Source organism: Gobio gobio, assembly GCF_949357685.1.
Source record: "Gobio gobio genome assembly, chromosome: 3".
Classification (NCBI taxonomy): domain Eukaryota; kingdom Metazoa; phylum Chordata; class Actinopteri; order Cypriniformes; family Gobionidae; genus Gobio; species Gobio gobio.
Genome location: NC_137099.1, coordinates 25,418,649 through 25,438,515, shown reverse-complemented (window position 1 = coordinate 25,438,515; position 19,867 = coordinate 25,418,649). Strand labels below are relative to the sequence as shown.

The following is a 19,867-nucleotide window of genomic DNA, read 5'->3' as shown; positions in this document are numbered from 1 at the left end:
ATTAAATAATTAAGATACATAAAAGATAAACAAAAATTACATTGAAATAAGAAAAGGTAAATAAATGAGTGAGTAAACAATACATCTAACAGTACAGTGCTATCATGTGTAAAAATGCAATAATTAATCTAATATAAACAAAACAAAAATTCAATAATATTTATGCATATTCATAATTTAAAAAACAATAATTTTCATTCATTTTTAAATTGGGTCTTTATACAGAAACAATAGATGGCTTTTAAATTTGAGATTGGAGGTCCCTCGCACGAGGATAATCATAATTAGGGTATTCAGGTTCATTTTCATCTTAATATGAACATTATACATATTTATTATAAACAATCATATACGACAACTCTTAGTATGATTTAGTTTGTTTTACAATATTTGTTTCACTGAATTATTATAGTTTTTTTTTTAATGTGGAGTGTCAACACACTAGCAGAGCAGAATCTGATCCGCGCGTTTGTCTCTCTCTCTTCCTCCATCTTCGCGTCATCACGCCGCGCCTGCTGCGTTGAGTATCATTGGCGCCAAAGAGGTCTGGAGAAGCTCTACTGTCCCGCAGTCTGTCCAAAAATAAAGAAACGATATTTGACACATGCTTAGAAATGGTGAGTCGCATTATTAATGCACCATTTATATAAAAATTGACACAATCAGAGACGAGCTCAATGCATCTGATCAGGCTGTTTGGCTAAAAAAAGAGCAGTTAACGTTAGCTCAAACTTGCAGCCTTTACGTGTTTGTTAACAGACCAGAGCTACAAAAATAAGAAAACATGCAAAGGCTGTTCATGAACTTGGCAGTCCATGTTTCCTTCATTTAGGATCACGAGTGCATTTGTTTACGTCTGGGTTGAACAAAATTTAAGTATTTAAAAAGTGGAGAACTTAACTATCAAACTCGACTGTCTGCCAACAGACAGGCCAATATGAGCAGTTGTGTTACTGTATTACTGCATAAAGTACATATGTTTGTGTTTTGGTATCAATGAAGCACCTGCTTCCTGTTTGTTACTGTCAACTTTGAAATGTAAACATGCAACAGAACAAACTCAGCCAGGGGTTACTATGGTAGTTGCTCTGCACAGCACGTTTAGGAACCTATGTTATTATAAGATAATAAATAAACTATGTACATCTAAATAAAATGTTATATATTATATATATTTTTCTAATTCACTTCTGCTCATTTCAGGACATCCGGAGGTTTTTTACGTCCACCAAACCTGCAGCGCCCAAACCTTCAAATGGAAGCACCAGCACTGATGAAGAACAGAAGAAGAAGAAACCGAAATCAAAAACCAAGGTAGAACAAGTCTAATGTACATTTGTCATTTATTTCTGTGACCGGTCATCTAAAATATAAATTCATTCTCATATTTTCTTTATTTACATACATTTGCAGGCTGATGTTTTATGCATCCTAGATTGCTTTGCTATACAATCTCGCTTTTCTCTTTTTTTAGGTCACAAGTCCCAAATCTGATGAGAAACCCACTGGAAAACGAAAGAAAAGAATCATAATTGATTCAGGTTTGTAAATGGCATTTATCAAGTATTTGTACAATTATGATGATGACCATCATGTTAAAACATGGTGGTTATTAATTATTGACTGTGAATGAGTGCCCTGAGGTTTTTAAACATACCCTAGACCAGGGGTTTTCAAACAGGGGGCCGCAAGAAAGTGCTTGAGGTATACATTACATAAAAATAAATACAATACCATAACAATACAGTATATATTAGTATATATATATTAGTAGGGGAACCAGAATAAAGACCGGGAGTCAGAGATTGAAGAGAATTTGTCTGAAGAGTAGTTTGCAGTTTCATCAGCAGAACCAGCTTCACACTCAAAACGTTCGCTTCACAAGCAAAACGTTCGTAGGCCACTCTACTGTAATTATACTTAACACAGGTCACTAAGCTACATCATTATGTCAGGTTGAATGATTCTGATTCTGATTCTGAGAAAAAAAAAAGATAACATTAGAAAATTTGGGCTGTGAGTCAGAAGAAGATCTCCAACGATTATCTGGAGGACAGTCATTTCACCTCTTCTGCATGCCAGTTGTTCACCTCAGAACATCCTGTAACAAAAGAGTGCTCACACACACACACACACACACTGATACACAGCTTCTTCAGGGTCTGAATTGGTCGAGCTCTAGCTCAAAACATACTGATAAGATGTACTTTCTCTCAGCAAGAGGTTCAGACAATATTTGTCATTATTATGTAGTGATTGGAGATGAAGTGTAAAGTAAATTCTTTAACTCAGAATTGGTCACATAGGCAATAGGCCTGAGTGACCCTTAGTGACCTAGGCTGTCAGGGTCAGCTAGAAGAGTAAATATAGGTTTTAACAGGTGTTAGGTGCTTCTCTCACAAACAAAGATTGGGCACATTTCAGTGAAGAAACATGTAAATCTCATAATCTTGAAGAAGTCATTCATATCATTGGATATTTAGAAGGATCAATTGATTAATCATTTAATGAACTGATTAATATAATTTGAATAATTGATTAATAATTTGATTAACAACCAACATGCACATAAACTTTGATGACATCCCATTCTTAATCCGTAGGGTTTAATATTTAAAATTTTTTGACCATTCCTCTAGAAGCGCATTTTTGAGGTCAGGCACTGATGTTGGACGAGAACGGGGCCGTTTTTAGGCATAGGCAAACTAGGCGGACAGTTTTAGCCTAACCATCAGTTTTTGCGCCAATGCATTGTTAAAAGAATCAGTGTGTTTTGTAATTGTCCAATATAAAACTTTAACGGACAATTGAACAACATTAATACAACCTTTAATAAATCGCTATGTCGAATTTAACACATCTTTACGGATGGTGTTGAATGCTGAATCGATTCATTCAGTTCTAATAGTGCTTAATGCAAGCAGTGTCGTACACACAGAGGGCATAGCGTTGTGTTAGTTAAAGGCGAACTTCAATCAATGAGTAACAAAAACGGCACTGAATCAGTATTTATTCTTATTACTTTCATGTGAAATGTAATAATAACACCTAATAGTTATGTCTGAGAACTATTTTGTAGCAACTAGGGATTGCACAAATCTATATATATTATATTAAATATATATATATATATATATATATATATATATATATATATATATATATATATATATATATATATTAAATATATATATATATATATATATATATATATATATATATATATATATATATATAAACACACATATATTATATATATACATATATATATAAACACACATATATTATATATATATACATATACATATATATATATAAACACACATATATTATATATATACATATACATATAAACACATATTTATATAAACACACACACACAAACACATATATATATATAAACACATATTTATATAAACACACACACACACATACATATATATATATATATATATATATATATATATTAGTTATTTATTTTGATATTTTTTTATATTTATATATTTATTTACATATTTATTTATATATATTATTACACAATGGTATTACTGGTATTCATTTGAATCCTTATTAACAAATATATGCAAATATAATTTGGTATGTATGTATTTGTTAATTGATACCAGTAATACCAATGTTGTATTTTACGCTAGAGTGGCTAGAAAGGGCCCTGGACAAGAAGGCCTGTCTCGCAGTCTCCGCTCTAATTCATCCCAAAGGTGTTCTATCAGGTTTATTTCAGGACTCTGTGCAGGCCAGTCAAGTTCCTCCACACCAAACTCCCTCAGTCATGTTTTTATGGACCTTGCTTTGTGCATTAGTGCACAGTCATGTTAGAACAGGAAGGGGCCATCCCCAAACTGTTCTCACAAAGTTGGGAGCATGAAATTGTCCCAAAATGTCTTGATATGGTGAAGCATTAAGAGTTCCTTTCACTGGAACTAAGGGGCCAAGCCCAACCCCTGAAAAACAACCCCACACCATAACCACCCCTCCACCAAACTTTACACTAGGCACAATGCAATCAGGCAAGTATCGTTCTCCTGGCAACCGTCAAACCCAGACTCATCCATCGGATTGTTAGACAGAGAAGTGTGATTCGTTACTCCAGAGAACACGTCTCTACTGCTCTAAAGTCCAGTGGCAGCGTGCTTTACACCACTGCATCCCACGCTTTGCATTGCACTTACTGATGTGAGGCTTGGATGCAGCTGTTCGGCCAGGGAAACCCATTCCTTGAAGCTCTCTACGCACTGTTCTTGAGATAATCTGGAGGCCACACAAAGTTTGCAGGTCTGTAGCTATTGACTTCTGCGCACTGTGTGCCTCAGCATGTGCTGACCCAGCTCTGTGATTTTTACATGGCCTACCACTTCGTGGTTGAGTTGCTGTTGTTCCCAATTGGTTCCACTTTGTTATAATACCCCTAACAGTTGACTGTGGAATATTTAGTAGTGAGGAAATGTATTGCACAGGTGGCAACCTATCACAGTACCACGCTTGAATTCTCTGAGCTCCTGAGAGCGGCCCATTCTTTCACAAATGTTTGTAGAAGCGTCTGCATGCCTAGGTGCTTGATTTTATACACCTGTGGCCATGGAAGTGATTGGAACACCTGAATTCAATTATTTGGAGGGGTGTCCCAATACTTTTAGCAATATAGTGTGTGTGTGTGTGTGTGTATCTTTACGTAAGAAGCCATATAGACACCTTTTACATTTTAGGCTAGGGGTCATTCACATGAAGAGGTTCATATTTTGGGGTCCGTGACATCTAAAAGATTGAAATCCCCTGCCCTAGACAGTCTGGGAATCTGAGTCTGATCACAATATTTCTCTCATCTTATCACAGACTCTGAGGAAGACAAGAAGGAGAAGAAGACCAAAAAGAGCACTAAAGAGACTGCTGCCCCCACAGTGAAGAAACAGCCAGTAACTTATGTGTCTGATTCTGGTGAGGGAGTCAGCAAGCAAATTGCCTCTCAATGCTGTGATTATATTAATATGACATGTACATCACAATTTGTATTCCTTTTTTTGTGTGTGTGTGATACATTTCCAGATTCGGATGATACATTTGTGACTCTGAAAAAGCCCAAACCTAAAGAAAATGGAATGGTTAAAGGCAAAAAGGAGTCAGATTCAGGAAAAACAAAGCAAGCGAAAGTTTCCCCTAGTAAATCTCCAATCAAATCCCCAAACACGATCTCAAAGGGAGGCGTGAAGAGCTCTCAGCCCACTGTCTCAAAAAAGGTCACACCAACCCCACCGAAACTGACGCCCACCTCAGTAATGGCTTTCTTTGGGAGCTCAAGTGTTCAGAGGTCAGAGAAGAAAATGGTGGCCAGTACCAGCACCAAAAGGAAGGCAGTGAGTAGAGAGCGTGAATGAAAGTGTGTGCGCTTATTCGCTTAATGTCTAGAATAATTCAAACTCATCAGTGTTCGCTCTCATCCAGCCCACACAGGAAACTGATGAGTCGCTCAGTGATGAAGCCATTGCAAAAGAACTTCAGATGGATGAAGACATTGAGGTTGGTTTAGGACTCATGGCTAATGTTTACATAATGTGCCTGTATTAATCAGAATTTGGTCATATTAAAACATGTTCAATATTATGTTCTGCAATCAAGGACATGAATGAGAAATAATGAGCTGAGTTATGATTCAGAGTTGCTAAAAATTTATTTAAATAATTGTCAAGCACATGCAAACGCGAATCTTCATGATAATGTATCCAGGAATATTCCAATATCTTTTTCAGAATTAAGGCTTATCTAGAATATACCTTAATCTGAAAATACATGTAAATGTGGTCACTTTTTCATATCTAGTTTATTATTATGTAGCTATGATGTGGATTTTCTGTATATATAAATGCATAATGCAGAACCTGTCTCTGTGTGTGTGTGTGTGTGTGTGTCTGTGTATTTTTGTGTTAGTTGGAAAAGCAGATTCATGATGATGAGGAATTTGCAAAAACATTAGCTATGCTGGATGAAGCTCCCTTACCGAAAAAGGTTGGTGAGCAGCATACATGTCTATAGTTTGTTTCTCATTATGATTCAGATTTAAACATATATAGTAAACATGCACATGCAAGTAGTTATTCATAATTTATTAGTTTATGAAAATAATATTGTTTTATTATAATAATAGGTTTACTGCGTGTTAATATTTGAAAACCCTTTGTCCACAAAATCAAATATCCAAAAATATCATGTGGTGTGGCCAACAAAGCAATGTATTTTAGGTTTTACATCATTCTTTTTGTTTCCTAGGCTCGGGTAGACTCTGTCTCCCCTTCTAAGAGCAGCTCTCAGGCAGTTGCCTCAGACACCAAACCTAAAAAGGACCCATCCCCTAAAACAAGTCCTGTAAAGACCAGCTCTAAACTGGCTCAGATGAAAAAACGACAGGATGAAGAAGATGAGCAAAGGAAAAAAGACAGGGGTGAAAAGAAAATTAAGATCTCTCCTAAGAAAGAGCCCATCTCACCAACTAGCTCAGAGCGGGCAGCTACGCCCAAAACAGCAAGTGTGTCCATGGGAATGACAAAATCAAGAAGCATTTCCACGCCTAAAAGTGAACCCAGTAAAACTTCACCAACAAAACCAGAGGTAGTCCTATATCATTTGCATATGCCCCTTAATTCAAGATTGTTTTATATTAGAAGATATTCAAAATGTCAATGTAAGCTTTATAATTGTGTTTTTATGGGTCTTTTAAGTTAGTGTTATTTTAATTTAGCCTTTGTAAAATGCTTTTCACAATATGTTGTTTCAAAGCAGATTTACAAAAAATATGGCCTGAAAACCTCTTGAGCAAACCTTTGTCTAATATTTCAGAGTACAAGTCCTGAGGACCTAGAGAAAAAACGGGCAAATTCATCAGCCTACCGTAACTTTCTGAACAGAGAAGGACCACGAGCACTGGGTTCTAAAGAGCTACCACAGGTAAAAACACCTAAACGACTCGTGTTGACAACTGTAGGCCTATCATCTCATTTCTATTTATGAATATCTTTTAGAAATTAAATTATACTTGTTTGAAGGGGGTATATGTAGAATTTATCAGGCTATATTAGAAACCCTTGTTATTAGCGACACCGGTGGCCGTTAAGTGAACTGCAGCCAACAATTATTGCTTATGCGCACGCATAACATTCAAGAGACTGAACATGATTCAGGGCCTCGATATACTCACGGTGAATGATCAAACTTAAGATATTTGATTATAAAGTATATATCTGAGACTATTCTATATAGATCTGACAATGTGAGACTATAGTTTGAGTTAATTGTTTTTCTTTGCATGACACATAGACGTTACAGAGGCTCTTTTGGCGTTATCCTGAGCAATGTATAAGCATTCATTTCATGTGTCATTGTATTTGACCTCGTTGAATCATTACAGTTCATGTCATTGTTACTGTGAAACAGCAAAGTTTTTTATTTTAGTTTGTTTTGCTGTCCATTTGTTGACGATAGTGGACTCCATCTCTAAGCTAACGTTAGCTAGTATTGCACAAACTTTCTCGCTGTAGAGAACGGAAGAAAGTCTCTTGGGAGTGTGCGTAAACGTCACAATCCTTTTGATTTTCATGGAAAAACGAGTCCTTCACATAAAAATCAGTCTACCGGTTTTCATATACAACCTAGGAAGTTGGGGAAGATCTAATTTTTTAAGTTTTGTTACTAGCTGTTCAACACATGAAAATTCTTACATACATAGCCCCTTTAAACTGCTTAAACAATGTTATGTGCATGTTTTAGGGAGCAGAGAACTGCCTGGAGGGTTGTGTGTTTGTGTTGACTGGTGTGTTAGAGTCTCTGGAGAGGGATGACGCTAAGTCACTAATAGAGCGATATGGCGGGAAAGTCACAGGAAACGTCAGCCGTAAAACCACTTACCTTGTTCTGGGACGAGACAGTGGAGTCTCAAAGACTGAGAAGGTCCTAATTTTAATTCTTTCTCTTTATTTGAACAGAGTGTTTCTTTTTCAATATATTTATGAATTACCATTTTAATTTACTTTTAGTTTTTGTATCATAATGTGCTAATGTAACTTTAATGTCTATCCCTCAGGCGGAGAGTTTTGGCACTAAGATCATTAATGAAGATGAGTTGTTGGAACTTATAAGAACCAAACCAGGCAAGAAGTCTAAATACGAGATTGCGGCAGAGGAGGAGGTAAAGTAGCTCCCATCAACCCTTCTGTTCTCTGACTCGCACTCACTGCCCATTTGAGCCACACAATATTTAGCAAAATAAAATCGATATTGCTGTAAATGGTTTAATGCGATTGTCATACTGCGATGGGTGTGATTTTAATTAAATGTATACAAGCTTGACCATTTAATGCAGGGTTTCCCAAATGCTTTTGCAATCCAAAGCCCTTAGATGTAAATATTGAAAGACCCCCTGAGAAGTTAATAGTTCAATAATTTAACGACACATTTGCATGTTCACTTTTTATTTTAAATGTGCCAATAAATTATTTAGTGATTTATTTTGATCATATATTGCGATTTGAACTGCAGTAAGACATTTCATTTTATATGAATATGTCTCATATTGCTACTGCTGACACATCCAGACACAAAGAAAAAAAGACTCTTTTGAGTTACAATACAAATATTTATATCTTTAAATTCTTCACTAGTTGTGTTCAAAGCCTTGTGTTTTCAACGTCAAATCCTCAATCTTTTATTTTGGCAGAATATTGGCATAGCCTTATTTTGAACACCCAAATGTTTAAAGTTTTTACCAAAGCACTAAATGGATGGTTTGTTCCAACAAAGTCTTCAATGCAAAATATTTTTCAGTTTTTTTATATTATTTTTCTTTTCTAAGCACTCCCTAACAAAATCACCCCAATTCATAATTATTTCCCAATATAGCCTTTCAAGTGATCTGGTCAAAGTGTTCTGTATTTTACATATAGCAATATATATTGTAGAAAAACAAAGTAACGCATGCATTACAAAGTATGCCAGTTTTTTCCAATATTGTGCAGCCCTACTACACACACAGGAATTTAATACATTGATGAGCTGTCTCTCTATCTTCCATATTTTAGAATAAATCCTCTAAAACAAGGACTCCAGACTCTAGAGGCAAGCCCACTCTTCCAGCCAAGAAGGCCACACCAAAAGGGCCCAGCCCCAACAAGAGAAGCCCTTCAGAGGGGAAATCTAAGCCTGGCTCTGCCTCTAAATCTGGAACACTTGGGTCCTCTCGTTCAGAGGTCAAAAAGAATTTGAGCTATGATCAAACCAAGACAGCATCCCCTGTATCCCACTCTACCCCAGAGAATGATGGGAGCAGCCTGCTGTGGGTGGATAAGTACCGCCCCCGCAATCTGAAGAACCTGATTGGACAGCAGGGGGATCAGAGTTGTGCCAACAAGCTTCTGCGTTGGTTACAGAACTGGCATAAAAATCACAGCGGCAATACAAAAGCACCATGTCAGTATTTAAAGTTTGCTCTCACTGTGTTCACAAGACAGTTGATATTTGGGTAGCTAGCTGAACCTGTGATCATATAACCTTTGATCATCAACATCAAGATTTTATGTTAAAAATATGGATTAGGAAATATGTATATTAATTGTATAAGATAAGAATTGTAAATGTTGTTTCGGATGGTTTACATGGAGTTTAGCATGTCATACTTCATGCATCTGCTCAATTTCATGTCAACTACCTGTATCGGAATGGCATACTACATATACTGTGTAGTATGAAGTACACATACTGGTATGCCATTTTAACCATACATAATGTGTTTATTCAAATGCACTGAAAATTAGTTAAAATTCCATTTAACTAATTTTCCTTGTTCTTGTCTCTCCTCTCTTTCTCTCTCTGCATGAAACAGCCAAATTTGGTAAGTTTGGTAGTAAAGATGATGGTTCTGGATTTAAGGCTGCATTGTTATCTGGGCCTCCTGGTGTTGGGAAGACCACTACTGCTTCTCTCGTCTGTGAGGTCAGTTCAGTCTCACTTATAAACACATATGTCTCTAATCGTTTTAAAGTGTTTAGCGTTTGGTCAAGGATTAAATCAGTAGTGAATGATTGTAAATGCTGTGTCTGTTTTACGGTTTCACTGCACTGGGTAAAGCATTAATAGAGTTCCATATGTGCTTGTAGGATTTAGGTTACAGCTACGTGGAGATGAATGCGAGCTGCACCCGCAGTAAGAACAGCTTAAAGGAAGTGATTGCAGAATCACTCAACAACACCAGCATTAAGAACTTCTATACCGGTAATTAGCTTAATTAATAGCTATTCGTCAGGTAGCATCTGTAAAAGGGCTTGGAGGTAAACTTGGTGATTATAATATAAACAACAGTATGTTTTTGTGACAGGTGCATCTCAGACAGTGAGCAGTAAACATGTCCTCATAATGGACGAGGTGGACGGGATGGCAGGAAATGAAGACAGAGGAGGAATACAGGTTGACATTTACACGCATTCAATTGCATTATTTCTCTTTACCAGAGGTGGTGCTCAAGGAGCAAAAATGGTCATGATGTGTTCAGTGGCTGTGGAATGGAGAACTAGCTCAGTATATATTACATACTGCCTACAATTTTAAAAAATAGAATGTGAAACTGTTGGCTTTGTCCACAATTAATGTTTCAAACGGTAGAATTCTACTTCTCATTGCCCAGTTATCATAGATATATTTTTGGACATTTTTATTTAAGAATTTGGTTTATTTGGAATTTGACATCAAGTTATGTTGCACTGGAAATAAAAGGTCAAGTCATTGCTATGTGGAATGCAGTAATCCATTCTGTAAGCTCTATATACTGCTCATTTTGAGCAAATGTAGTAGGTCCTCATCTGGGTATTGTGTGCATACAGAAAATGTACGTACTTGGCACAGTGTATATGATACATAGTGTAGTCTTGGTAAGAGAAGTATGCTATTCTGAACGCCGGTGTATTGAGAGGTATTGTGCTTCTTGACACTTGTACTTTGCCCTTTGACCCACACAGGAGATGATTGGTCTGATAAAACAGTCCAAGATTCCCATCATCTGCATGTGTAATGACCGCAATCATCAGAAGATCCGCTCGCTGGCCAACTACTGCTACGACCTGCGGTTTCAGAGACCCCGCGTTGAGCAGATCAAGGTGCTCACTGGCATTTGAAATGATTGTCAGATTAAATCACTGTTGATCAGTGTCACGCGTTTGCTTATTTAGTTAGTGACCTATAAATAGTTCAGAATCTTAAGTATTTTTCATTGATTTTACATCATATTCTTTCTTTAGAAACATTAAAAATATTTATTATCATTACTGAAAAATGTATAACGATCATCACTGATTTTTTTTAATTTTTTACAGTGTTTGTTGTACATGTACCTACTATAGTAATAATGTTTTTAGCTTATTACTTAGTGTAATTACACTGTACCAAGGGGACTTTAACATAAAGTGTAACCAAAAAATATTACACTTATTGTGTACTGTATTGTTTAAGCTTCCTTTTTGCTCATTCAGGGGGCTATGATGTCTATAGCTTTCAAAGAGGGTCTGAAGATCCCACCCCCAGCACTTAATGAAGTCATCCTGGGGTCCAATCAGGATATTCGACAGGTATGTTCACAAACAAATTTATCCTTTTTTCATTGATTCAGTGTCTACTATATATGCCTGTGTATAACACTGCAAATGTTTTATTATATTTCTACACCTAGATCCTGCATAATCTGAGCATGTGGTCGGCTAAAGACAAAGTCATGACCTATGACCAGGCCAAAGCTGATGCTAACAATGCTAAGAAAGACATGAAAATGGTACATACGCACAATGTTAAATACATTATGCACACTTTATGAGCATGGGTGCATTGATGACATGGGTAGACTGTATAGGATGACAATATCTGTGTGTTGTTATGCAGGGTCCATTTGATGTGTGCCGGAAGGTGTTTGCTTCAGGAGAGGAAACCGCTCACATGTCTTTGATTGACAAATCAGACCTTTTCTTTCATGACTACTCTCTAGCACCACTATTTGTCCAAGAAAACTACCTGCATGTCCGACCAGTCGCCGCAGGGTGAGTCTTAGACACATTCACTAGTGCGGGGTGATAGATAATCTCTATTTTTCTAAATTTTGAAGATATTTAATAGCTCAATACATTTGCTCTTTGATCATTTAAAAAGGTGTTTTGTTTGCTCCCCATGAGAAAGACATGATGTGAATAGTACATGCATTGTTGCAAAGTACATGCAAAATGTTTGATGAAAAATAAAAATTGGACCGTTTTTAGACTTAGAACAAAGAAACAAATTACACATTGGCCCTGTTTACACCTGGTATTAAGATGCATTTTCGATCGGAGCTCAAGTGGATGACGCTAAATAAATGCAGGTGTAAATGGTGGTCTAAACCTTTTGAGCTTGTCCACTTTCAACCACTTCCAGAGGTAGCCGAAAACGCATTAGACTGGATTGCTTTCTTAGTGTAAACACTCATGTGGTCTAATGTGTTTAAACAGCCACAAAAGACGACCTACTCTCCACCTAATGCGTAAACATTATTGGAAGAGCGCTAGCCAGACAGGATTTTTAAACTTTGTCGGTTGAAGACCCAAGTTTGGTTTTTAAGATCAAAAACATACCAAGCACAATGTTCTCTCGCCATTCCTGATTTCTAACATGCATTTACTGTGTTTAGCGTGGTCCTGCGGCCATGTTTTTCCGTCACATGTAAATTGCACAAGCTAGATCTGAAAAAAACAAACAAACATTTACCCGCCCATAGACCCTCCCCTCGAAGAAATCAGGACAGAAGTGGTTGAAAGTGGACAAAAGAGACCGGTTACAACACCAGGTGTAAACGAGTATGTCTCCCTTGTCTACTTGTGATCCAATCGACCAAAACACATCTTAATATCAGGTGTAAACGGGTCCATTATGTAGAACCAATGCAGATCTATTTGTTTGTATTTACACTTGATGCACAGACCTATTTTGAAATTGACATTTTTCTGATAAAATTGTCTATAGAAAATAAGCGAAACTTTTAACATTGCGATATTCACAATTTACAGTGACAGCTTGTACACGTAGAAAACATTTTTGTTTCATAAGATTTTAAAAAGTCTACTCTAACTGCAGATGAAAGCGTGTTGGTATAATTGTGACATTTGATGTTTATCAGGGGAAATCTGAAGAATCATTTGGTGTTGTTGAGTAAAACTGCGGACAGCATTTGCGATGGAGATTTAGTGGACAAACAGATCCGTTCCAGACAGACCTGGTCTCTGCTTCCTACACAGGTAACATACATCCTGTCATTGTCTTCTCCTCCGTGTTGACCAACAAATCCTCAGTCAACAGCTTTGAATGCTGTAGCAGCACCAAGAGAACCTGGCACTCAGGTGGCCATTTTCAAAATGAAAAGATGAATGAAGTCATATTACATCACTGATTTGTAACATATTACAAAACTTGTTCACATAGTATTTGTGCATAGATCCGTGAAAACAAATAAGGTTTTTAATATATCTGTGTGTATTTATTTCCAGGCAATTTATGCAAGTGTGTTGCCAGGGGAACTGATGCGTGGCTATATGAGTCAGTTTCCAACCTTTCCCAGCTGGTTGGGCAAGTTCTCATCAGCTGGCAAACACAGCCGCATCATACAGGAGCTGGCTTCACACATGAGCCTAAAGTGAGAAAACGCACACTTTTCTCACCCTCTCCTTTCCTCCATGTCTGAAGTATGAAGTCTATAAACCAAATTTTTTTTTGCCTTCTTAAAAGCTTGCCTATTTCTTATCCTGCAGGACGTTAAGTAGTAAGGAAGCAATAAATCTGGATTACCTGCCGTATTTGCGCTCCGCAATATTAGAGCCTCTTCAGTCCCAAGGTTCAGAAGGAGCCAATCAGAGCATGAAGCTCATGGATGATTATAACATCATTAAAGAGGATGTTGATAACATAATGGAGATCAGCACATGGGGTGGACAGCCGGATCCTTATTCTAAGCTAGACTCCAAGGTGTGTGTGTGTGTGTGTGTGTGTGTGATTTTCTTAGCATATTGTAGACTTCTCCTCCAGGACAAGAAACTGGTGGTCCAGTTGACAGTTCATTGATTTGACAGATGCCTGCTCCGTCTGAGTTAATTGTGTTTTAACAGGAAAACATCTGGAGGTGCTGTATGCCATACTGTATCCCCATCAGCTCTGTTTTTTTCCCTCTCTGCAGGTGAAGGCTGCATTTACAAGAGCCTACAATAAGGAATCACATCTTATGCCGTACTCCTTACAAGTGGTTAAGAAAAGCCGTAAAGGTGCTGTTGACCCTGAGCTTGTAGGAGAGGTTAACAATGAATCTCAGTTCCAGGAAGAGGAGGAAGATGATGGGCTTACTGGAGATGCAATGATCAAGGTAGCTATTAAAACAGCAATCCAGTAGCTTCCATTTTGACTATCTGTCAGTTTTCCAATCATGTTTAACTTAATAACTTCTTATTTGGAGAACACTTAAAGGGATAGTTCACCCAAAAATGTCAATTCTGTCTTCAGTTACACGGCCTGATGTTGTTTCACTTTCGTTCGTCTTCAGAACTCAAATTAAGTTATTTTTAATGAAACTTAGACTTCTGTCCTTCCATTTAAAGTCAACTCAACCAAAACTTTGACACTTAAAAAAATGTAATCCATCCATGAGTAGATAAATCCTTGAAGAGAAATAATCGCTTTATATGATGATCAGGTTTAATTTAGGCTTCCAGCGCTTGCGTCATCATATTGTTCTAAACCTGTGTGACTTCCCTGTGTGATTCCCAATTTTTTGAAGAATCTCCATTCTACGAAGACACTGAAGCTTTCAGGCAATGAAAGAGGTCACAAAAGCACCATAAACGTTGCTCTCTATTGCTCTATATTCCAAATCTTCTTAAACCACTGTGTCTGGTTCACTGAGTCAGTGAGTTGAGAACTCATCTGTTATGGTTTCAGAGAAGTCATAATGGCGGCTTCTATAATTTTGCATGGTTTTTATGAGGGTGAGCTTGAGGGATAAATGATGACCTGTTTTCCTTTTGGGGTGAACTATCCTTTTAAATGTGTATAGTTTGCCCACAGAATTAAATCACCTGTCATTTTAAGACTTCATGTAACTTATTAAATATTTTGGCTAATTGTATTGCGTACAGCACAGCTGAGAGTACCTCACTCTTATTAGTGACAGCATATTTTACCATGTTCAAATTCATTCTACAGAATTCCACACATTTTGCCCAAAATCAGCATAGAAAAGTCTGCATATTCCATCAAGGCCTACATATAGGCAAAATTCCATTATGAATCACTCAAAATGCTACACCATTATTCACCTGATTTTTTTCATTCTTACAGCAGAAGAAAGCCAAACCAGCAAAAGACGTCAAGCAAGAGAAACCAGGGGCTTCTGGGAAGTGGAAAGGCAGGGGTAAAGGAAAGGCCAAGAAATAAACATAGGAGGGACTGAGACAGAAAGCCTTACTCTTTCTGTTTTCATTTAGATGTGAGTGGCTGAATGACATCAGCTCTATAAACAGAACTTTTTTTTTTGTCTGCGAGTCATACTTGTGAACTTCCTGAAAGCCATCACTCAGCTTAAGCTGCTTTCAGCAGAGGGACCAGGCGCCGGGGGTGGACCACACATTTTCACAGAAGTTATTATATGGTTCACAATTCATCAAGAATATCAGACTTGACACATGCATCATACTGTTAACACATGACGTTAAAGCTATATTCATCTTAAAGGTAAACAGTATTAAGGGCACTTAATGTCATCTCACTCATGTACCCCCATGACAAAATACATGAGCATTTTAATATATTCGCTTCTGTGGTTCACAATTAAACACCCTCTTCCACTAGACACATGGACACCCACTGCACTTTGCTGCATGTCAGCTTAGTGACCACACACAATGTAAATATGTATCGGTCATATTTCTTTTGTTACTTGCAGATATATATATATAAATAATACCTTTCTTAGTGTTTTCTATGGCAGCACTTTTGGATCCAGACTGATAGTGTGTGATAGCCCGAAGATTATTCTGTAAATGACTTAATGTGTGTGATTCAATAATTAAAACCAGAATTATGTTGTAGAGATGTATTGTGTTTGCTTGTCATAATTATCTTCAAGGTTCATTCTTCTTGATTGATCAGATGGTGGAGGCCCAGAATGGTAAAAACAGATAAATTGCTGATATATTGGCCTGGTTTCACAGACTTATGCCTTCAAATTATGCCTTCAATTAGGACATCTAAGAAGCGTTCCTTAAAAATAAAAACTGCTGTGCATCTTGAGACAAAACAATGGCACTGACATATTTTAAGATATGTCAGTGCAAGTTGCTTTCAGTTAAAACAGCTCAAACATGCATTTTAGCCCAGGACTAGGCTTGAGTCTTGTCTGTGAGACCAGGGTATACAGTATCTAGGTAAACAACTCTGTACATAGGGCCAGTTTTGTTTTGTTTGTTTCAGCAATTAAAATTGCAGCATACTTTCAATACTTAATTTGTAGTCTAACATCTAAGACTTTAATAGACAATTATTTACAGCAATAAAATAATGTATTTTGTATACAGGTACATTTACAGTAGAAAAAGATAAATCTATAATTTGATGAATGTTGCTTGTCATCCTAACGGACACAGTGGTGACTAACATGTAATGCATCAGACAACATATACAAACAGTGATTCTGGTTCATTACTGAGTTACAGTCAGATTTTGTTTCTGTTATGATATTAGTCTTGCTTTAAACAGTTTCATAAATGTGTTTCTGCATGATTTATGATCATCTAAATGTGTAACAACCACACTTATGAATAATTATGCTTAATGTGAACGCAGCGTTAGTTACACCATTAGCTATGCCGGTTATGTTCACTTAACTCATTCTCTGAAACTGAAAAGTGAAAAATAATGTACAATAGTACAAATCTATGTAGTGTAGCAATACAGTATAAAAAGACAGCTGATATATATGCGTCAAAGACTCGTAGTGGTTCTCAACCTTTTTGATGAAGATAAGATTCTTGAGCTGGGAAAAAGAGGACAATTTTTCTAGTTTGCATTTTGATTGTATGTTTATTTTTTTAATCAAGTTAGATTTAATATACAAGTAATATATATAAAAAATAATTATTATATGTCACCCTGCAGCCCCCTGGTTGAGAACCACTGGTTTAGCACTAGTCTCTATTATTGGCTTCTCCCACTTTACACTGTGTAGATTCACATTTAATCTAAAATACTTATTTTTGCAATTAGAAAAGACTACATTTTGAGAGATGTTTTTTTTTTATAGAAATACAGCTTGTAGAGGGATGCTTGTCTCCATCTGTGTCTAGCAATCAATCATGCATCTACTCCTTGAGGTCTTAAGAATCGTCACGACAAGGGAAAGTGACATTGTGTGACGTTATCAGCATGTTGGTAGTCTTTTTGAAAGTACTTGTAGAGTAACCGTCCCGCTGGTTTGTCTAAGGCGCTCGACAGCCTCAGAGTGAGTGACACCCTCCAGACACCGTCCGTTTACTGTCAGCAGCTGATCACCGCGACGCAGACGCCCGTCCTCCACCGCAGCTCCCTGTGGAAACAGAGCACTGTCACATACGCTTCACGCTGAAATACACAAATAACATTCCTTTCTCAGTCAGAGGACTGTATGCCATGCGGTGGAGTGTGCACACGCTGTGATTCATGCTAACTGAACGTGTGTTTGGACATGTATCAATCTCTGGCTCACTGCAGTCAATAGATTTGCTCAACAATGTTTAGCTCTATGGCAGTGTCTCTTTCTAGTGTACCTTGGGAAATATGTTCTTGACATAGATGGGCAAGTCGCCATGGGAACTGCCAAGTCCTCCTACAATACTGAAGCCAAGCCCAGCAGAGCCACGTTCAAGAGTGATAGTCTGGAACTGAGGAGAACTTAAACACACAAAAGCCAAATAGAATTAAAGCCATTTTTTCTCCACAGAGAACACCCTACTGGCAAACAGGGCAAAGATTAATCTCTTAGTGCAGTTAGAAAAGTGAAAAAAGCAAGCATAACACTTCTATTGAACAGGGTTGTCTGAATAGTCTGGGTGCCCTGGAGGGGAAGTCCTTTATCTATGTGTAGAATTCTGCTGACTCTAGAGTCTTACGGCTCTACAAAACTGCACTCGCAAACCTGCTCTAAAATATATCCACAAGCAGACATTTCAGTAAAAAGTGCAATTTTAATATATTTCATAGCAGCATTAGGATGAAACCAGCAATACATCTTAAAAGCTAGCATAAATCAGAGCCATCATCAGCATACTGTGAGCATAGTTGACCTAAAGGTTCTGTATGATAAAACTACTCATTGGTTCCAGTGACCCACACATAACAAAAATTGCCCTGGGCCACATTCATTTTAGTGATGAAACTTTTCAGATAGAAAAGTATAATATTAACTGCAAATGAAAACAAACTGAGATACAGTTGGCAATAAAATAAAACCACTTTCCAAACCGTATTGGAGTTCTTTACATATGAGTAATGCGTGAATAAAGATGATTTAGGCTATTGTTTACTTTGCACTTTTAACTTCTACAATTTACTGTATAGATCAGAGGTACAAAGTGGTCCAGATTGAATATGAAATCAATTTGATTGTACCCAAACGGAAGAATGCTCACTAAAAATACAGTAATATACAGTAAAAAAAGTGTTTCTAATATAACGGCTGAGGGAGTGATGGAAAATTTAACATCTTTCTGGAAATATAAAAATTATATTTGCTGTTGTTTCCTGTTCACCACTATACAAGTTTAACCAACTTTGACGACTTCCACTTCTGAGAACCTCTGAATTTTATCCCTTAAAACTTATCTTTGATCACCAAATGAAACAAAAATGTCTTCATGCCTTAAAATAGCTTGAATGTAACTCTACACCCTTGCTTCATTTAGTATATGCGGATAAATTAATATGCAAATTGGCCCCCGCCTCCACTCACTCATATGGCTCGTCTACAAGTAGATGCATCCGAATGGTCATGCGTTTTATGTATCGCTCTCTATAATGTCGGACACATAACGGTAATTAATATGATCAGACTTCTGCTTGACTATGTTAGGTTGCTAAATGTTACACAAACCATGTTCCCGTTCGCCATCTCAGTCTGCTTTAAAAAAATCAGCATCCTTAGAAAGGCTTTGAACAACTTAGAACGTCAGTGGAGAAAGGCATATAGTTCATCATAACATACATTATATACATCATTCACCCACTATATTGCTACAAATGAAAACGATTTTTCATATCAACAGAAAGATATACCAGGATAACCTGGCTTGAGACTCCCCAGCTTCAGAGCGGTCACGTTTAATGCTACATTGACATGATTGTTTTCCAGGTAGTTTGTGACGTAAGAAACACCAGTGATTTCAAACCACGTTTTTGAGACTGCATTTTTCTCACTGCAGTTTTAAGGAGAAAATACTTAGCAATGGTGTTGACTTTGTCTTCAAGCTTATTAAAAACACCACATAGACATATAAACATTAAAAACTTGACTATTGCCTATAAAATAGGTATCCAGTTCAGAACAGAATGACATTTTGTATGTTAGAAACTATAAATATGTATTTCGAGTACCTCTGGTTGTTGAGGGTAGTGTAATTTTCTGCGAGTCCAGGTGAGGAGTTGATTAAAGATGACCAATCTGCACAGCCACTTGGCATCACCTTTAATCAAACACACAGAGGGTGACATTCATGGAAAGACGAGCTCTGTGTACAATGATTGAACATTTGATTAATGTTTTGTATCTGAAATGATTTGATATGTG

General features: G+C 37.1%; 2 protein-coding genes across 2 annotated transcripts in view; one reads left to right on the top strand and one right to left on the bottom strand.

Annotated features, from left to right (window-relative positions):
- The first annotated feature begins 504 nt into the window (after nt 1-504).
- Nucleotides 505-16,139, top strand: rfc1 (replication factor C (activator 1) 1). Its single transcript, XM_079812064.1, has 24 exons — nt 505-617; nt 1,204-1,314; nt 1,475-1,541; nt 4,852-4,953; nt 5,062-5,369; nt 5,458-5,532; nt 5,941-6,018; nt 6,280-6,618; nt 6,847-6,954; nt 7,774-7,953; nt 8,087-8,191; nt 9,081-9,468; nt 9,881-9,990; nt 10,155-10,269; nt 10,373-10,461; nt 11,010-11,147; nt 11,520-11,615; nt 11,717-11,815; nt 11,923-12,077; nt 13,187-13,304; nt 13,554-13,699; nt 13,815-14,028; nt 14,237-14,419; nt 15,391-16,139. The coding sequence occupies exons 1-24, from the start codon at nt 615-617 to the stop codon at nt 15,484-15,486; spliced, it is 3,423 nt and encodes a 1,140-aa protein (XP_079668190.1). The 5' UTR covers nt 505-614; the 3' UTR covers nt 15,487-16,139.
- A 413-nt stretch (nt 16,140-16,552) lies between these two features.
- LOC307124131 (multiple PDZ domain protein) overlaps nt 16,553-19,867 on the bottom strand; it is a 70,409-nt gene continuing 67,094 nt past the window's right edge. Inside the window, exons 40-42 of the mRNA XM_079813170.1 lie at nt 19,675-19,763; nt 17,853-17,976; nt 16,553-17,632 (exon numbers count right to left, since the gene is read on the bottom strand). Coding sequence (XP_079669296.1) covers nt 17,468-17,632; nt 17,853-17,976; nt 19,675-19,763 — 378 coding nt within the window. The 3' untranslated portion in view covers nt 16,553-17,467. The remainder of the gene's footprint in view (nt 17,633-17,852; nt 17,977-19,674; nt 19,764-19,867) is intronic.

Coding starts and splice junctions, on each gene's coding strand:
- rfc1 (XM_079812064.1), top strand. Junction 4,954..5,061: donor AACTTATGTGTCTGATTCTG/GTGAGGGAGTCA, acceptor ATACATTTCCAG/ATTCGGATGATACATTTGTG. Junction 6,955..7,773: donor GTTCTAAAGAGCTACCACAG/GTAAAAACACCT, acceptor TGCATGTTTTAG/GGAGCAGAGAACTGCCTGGA.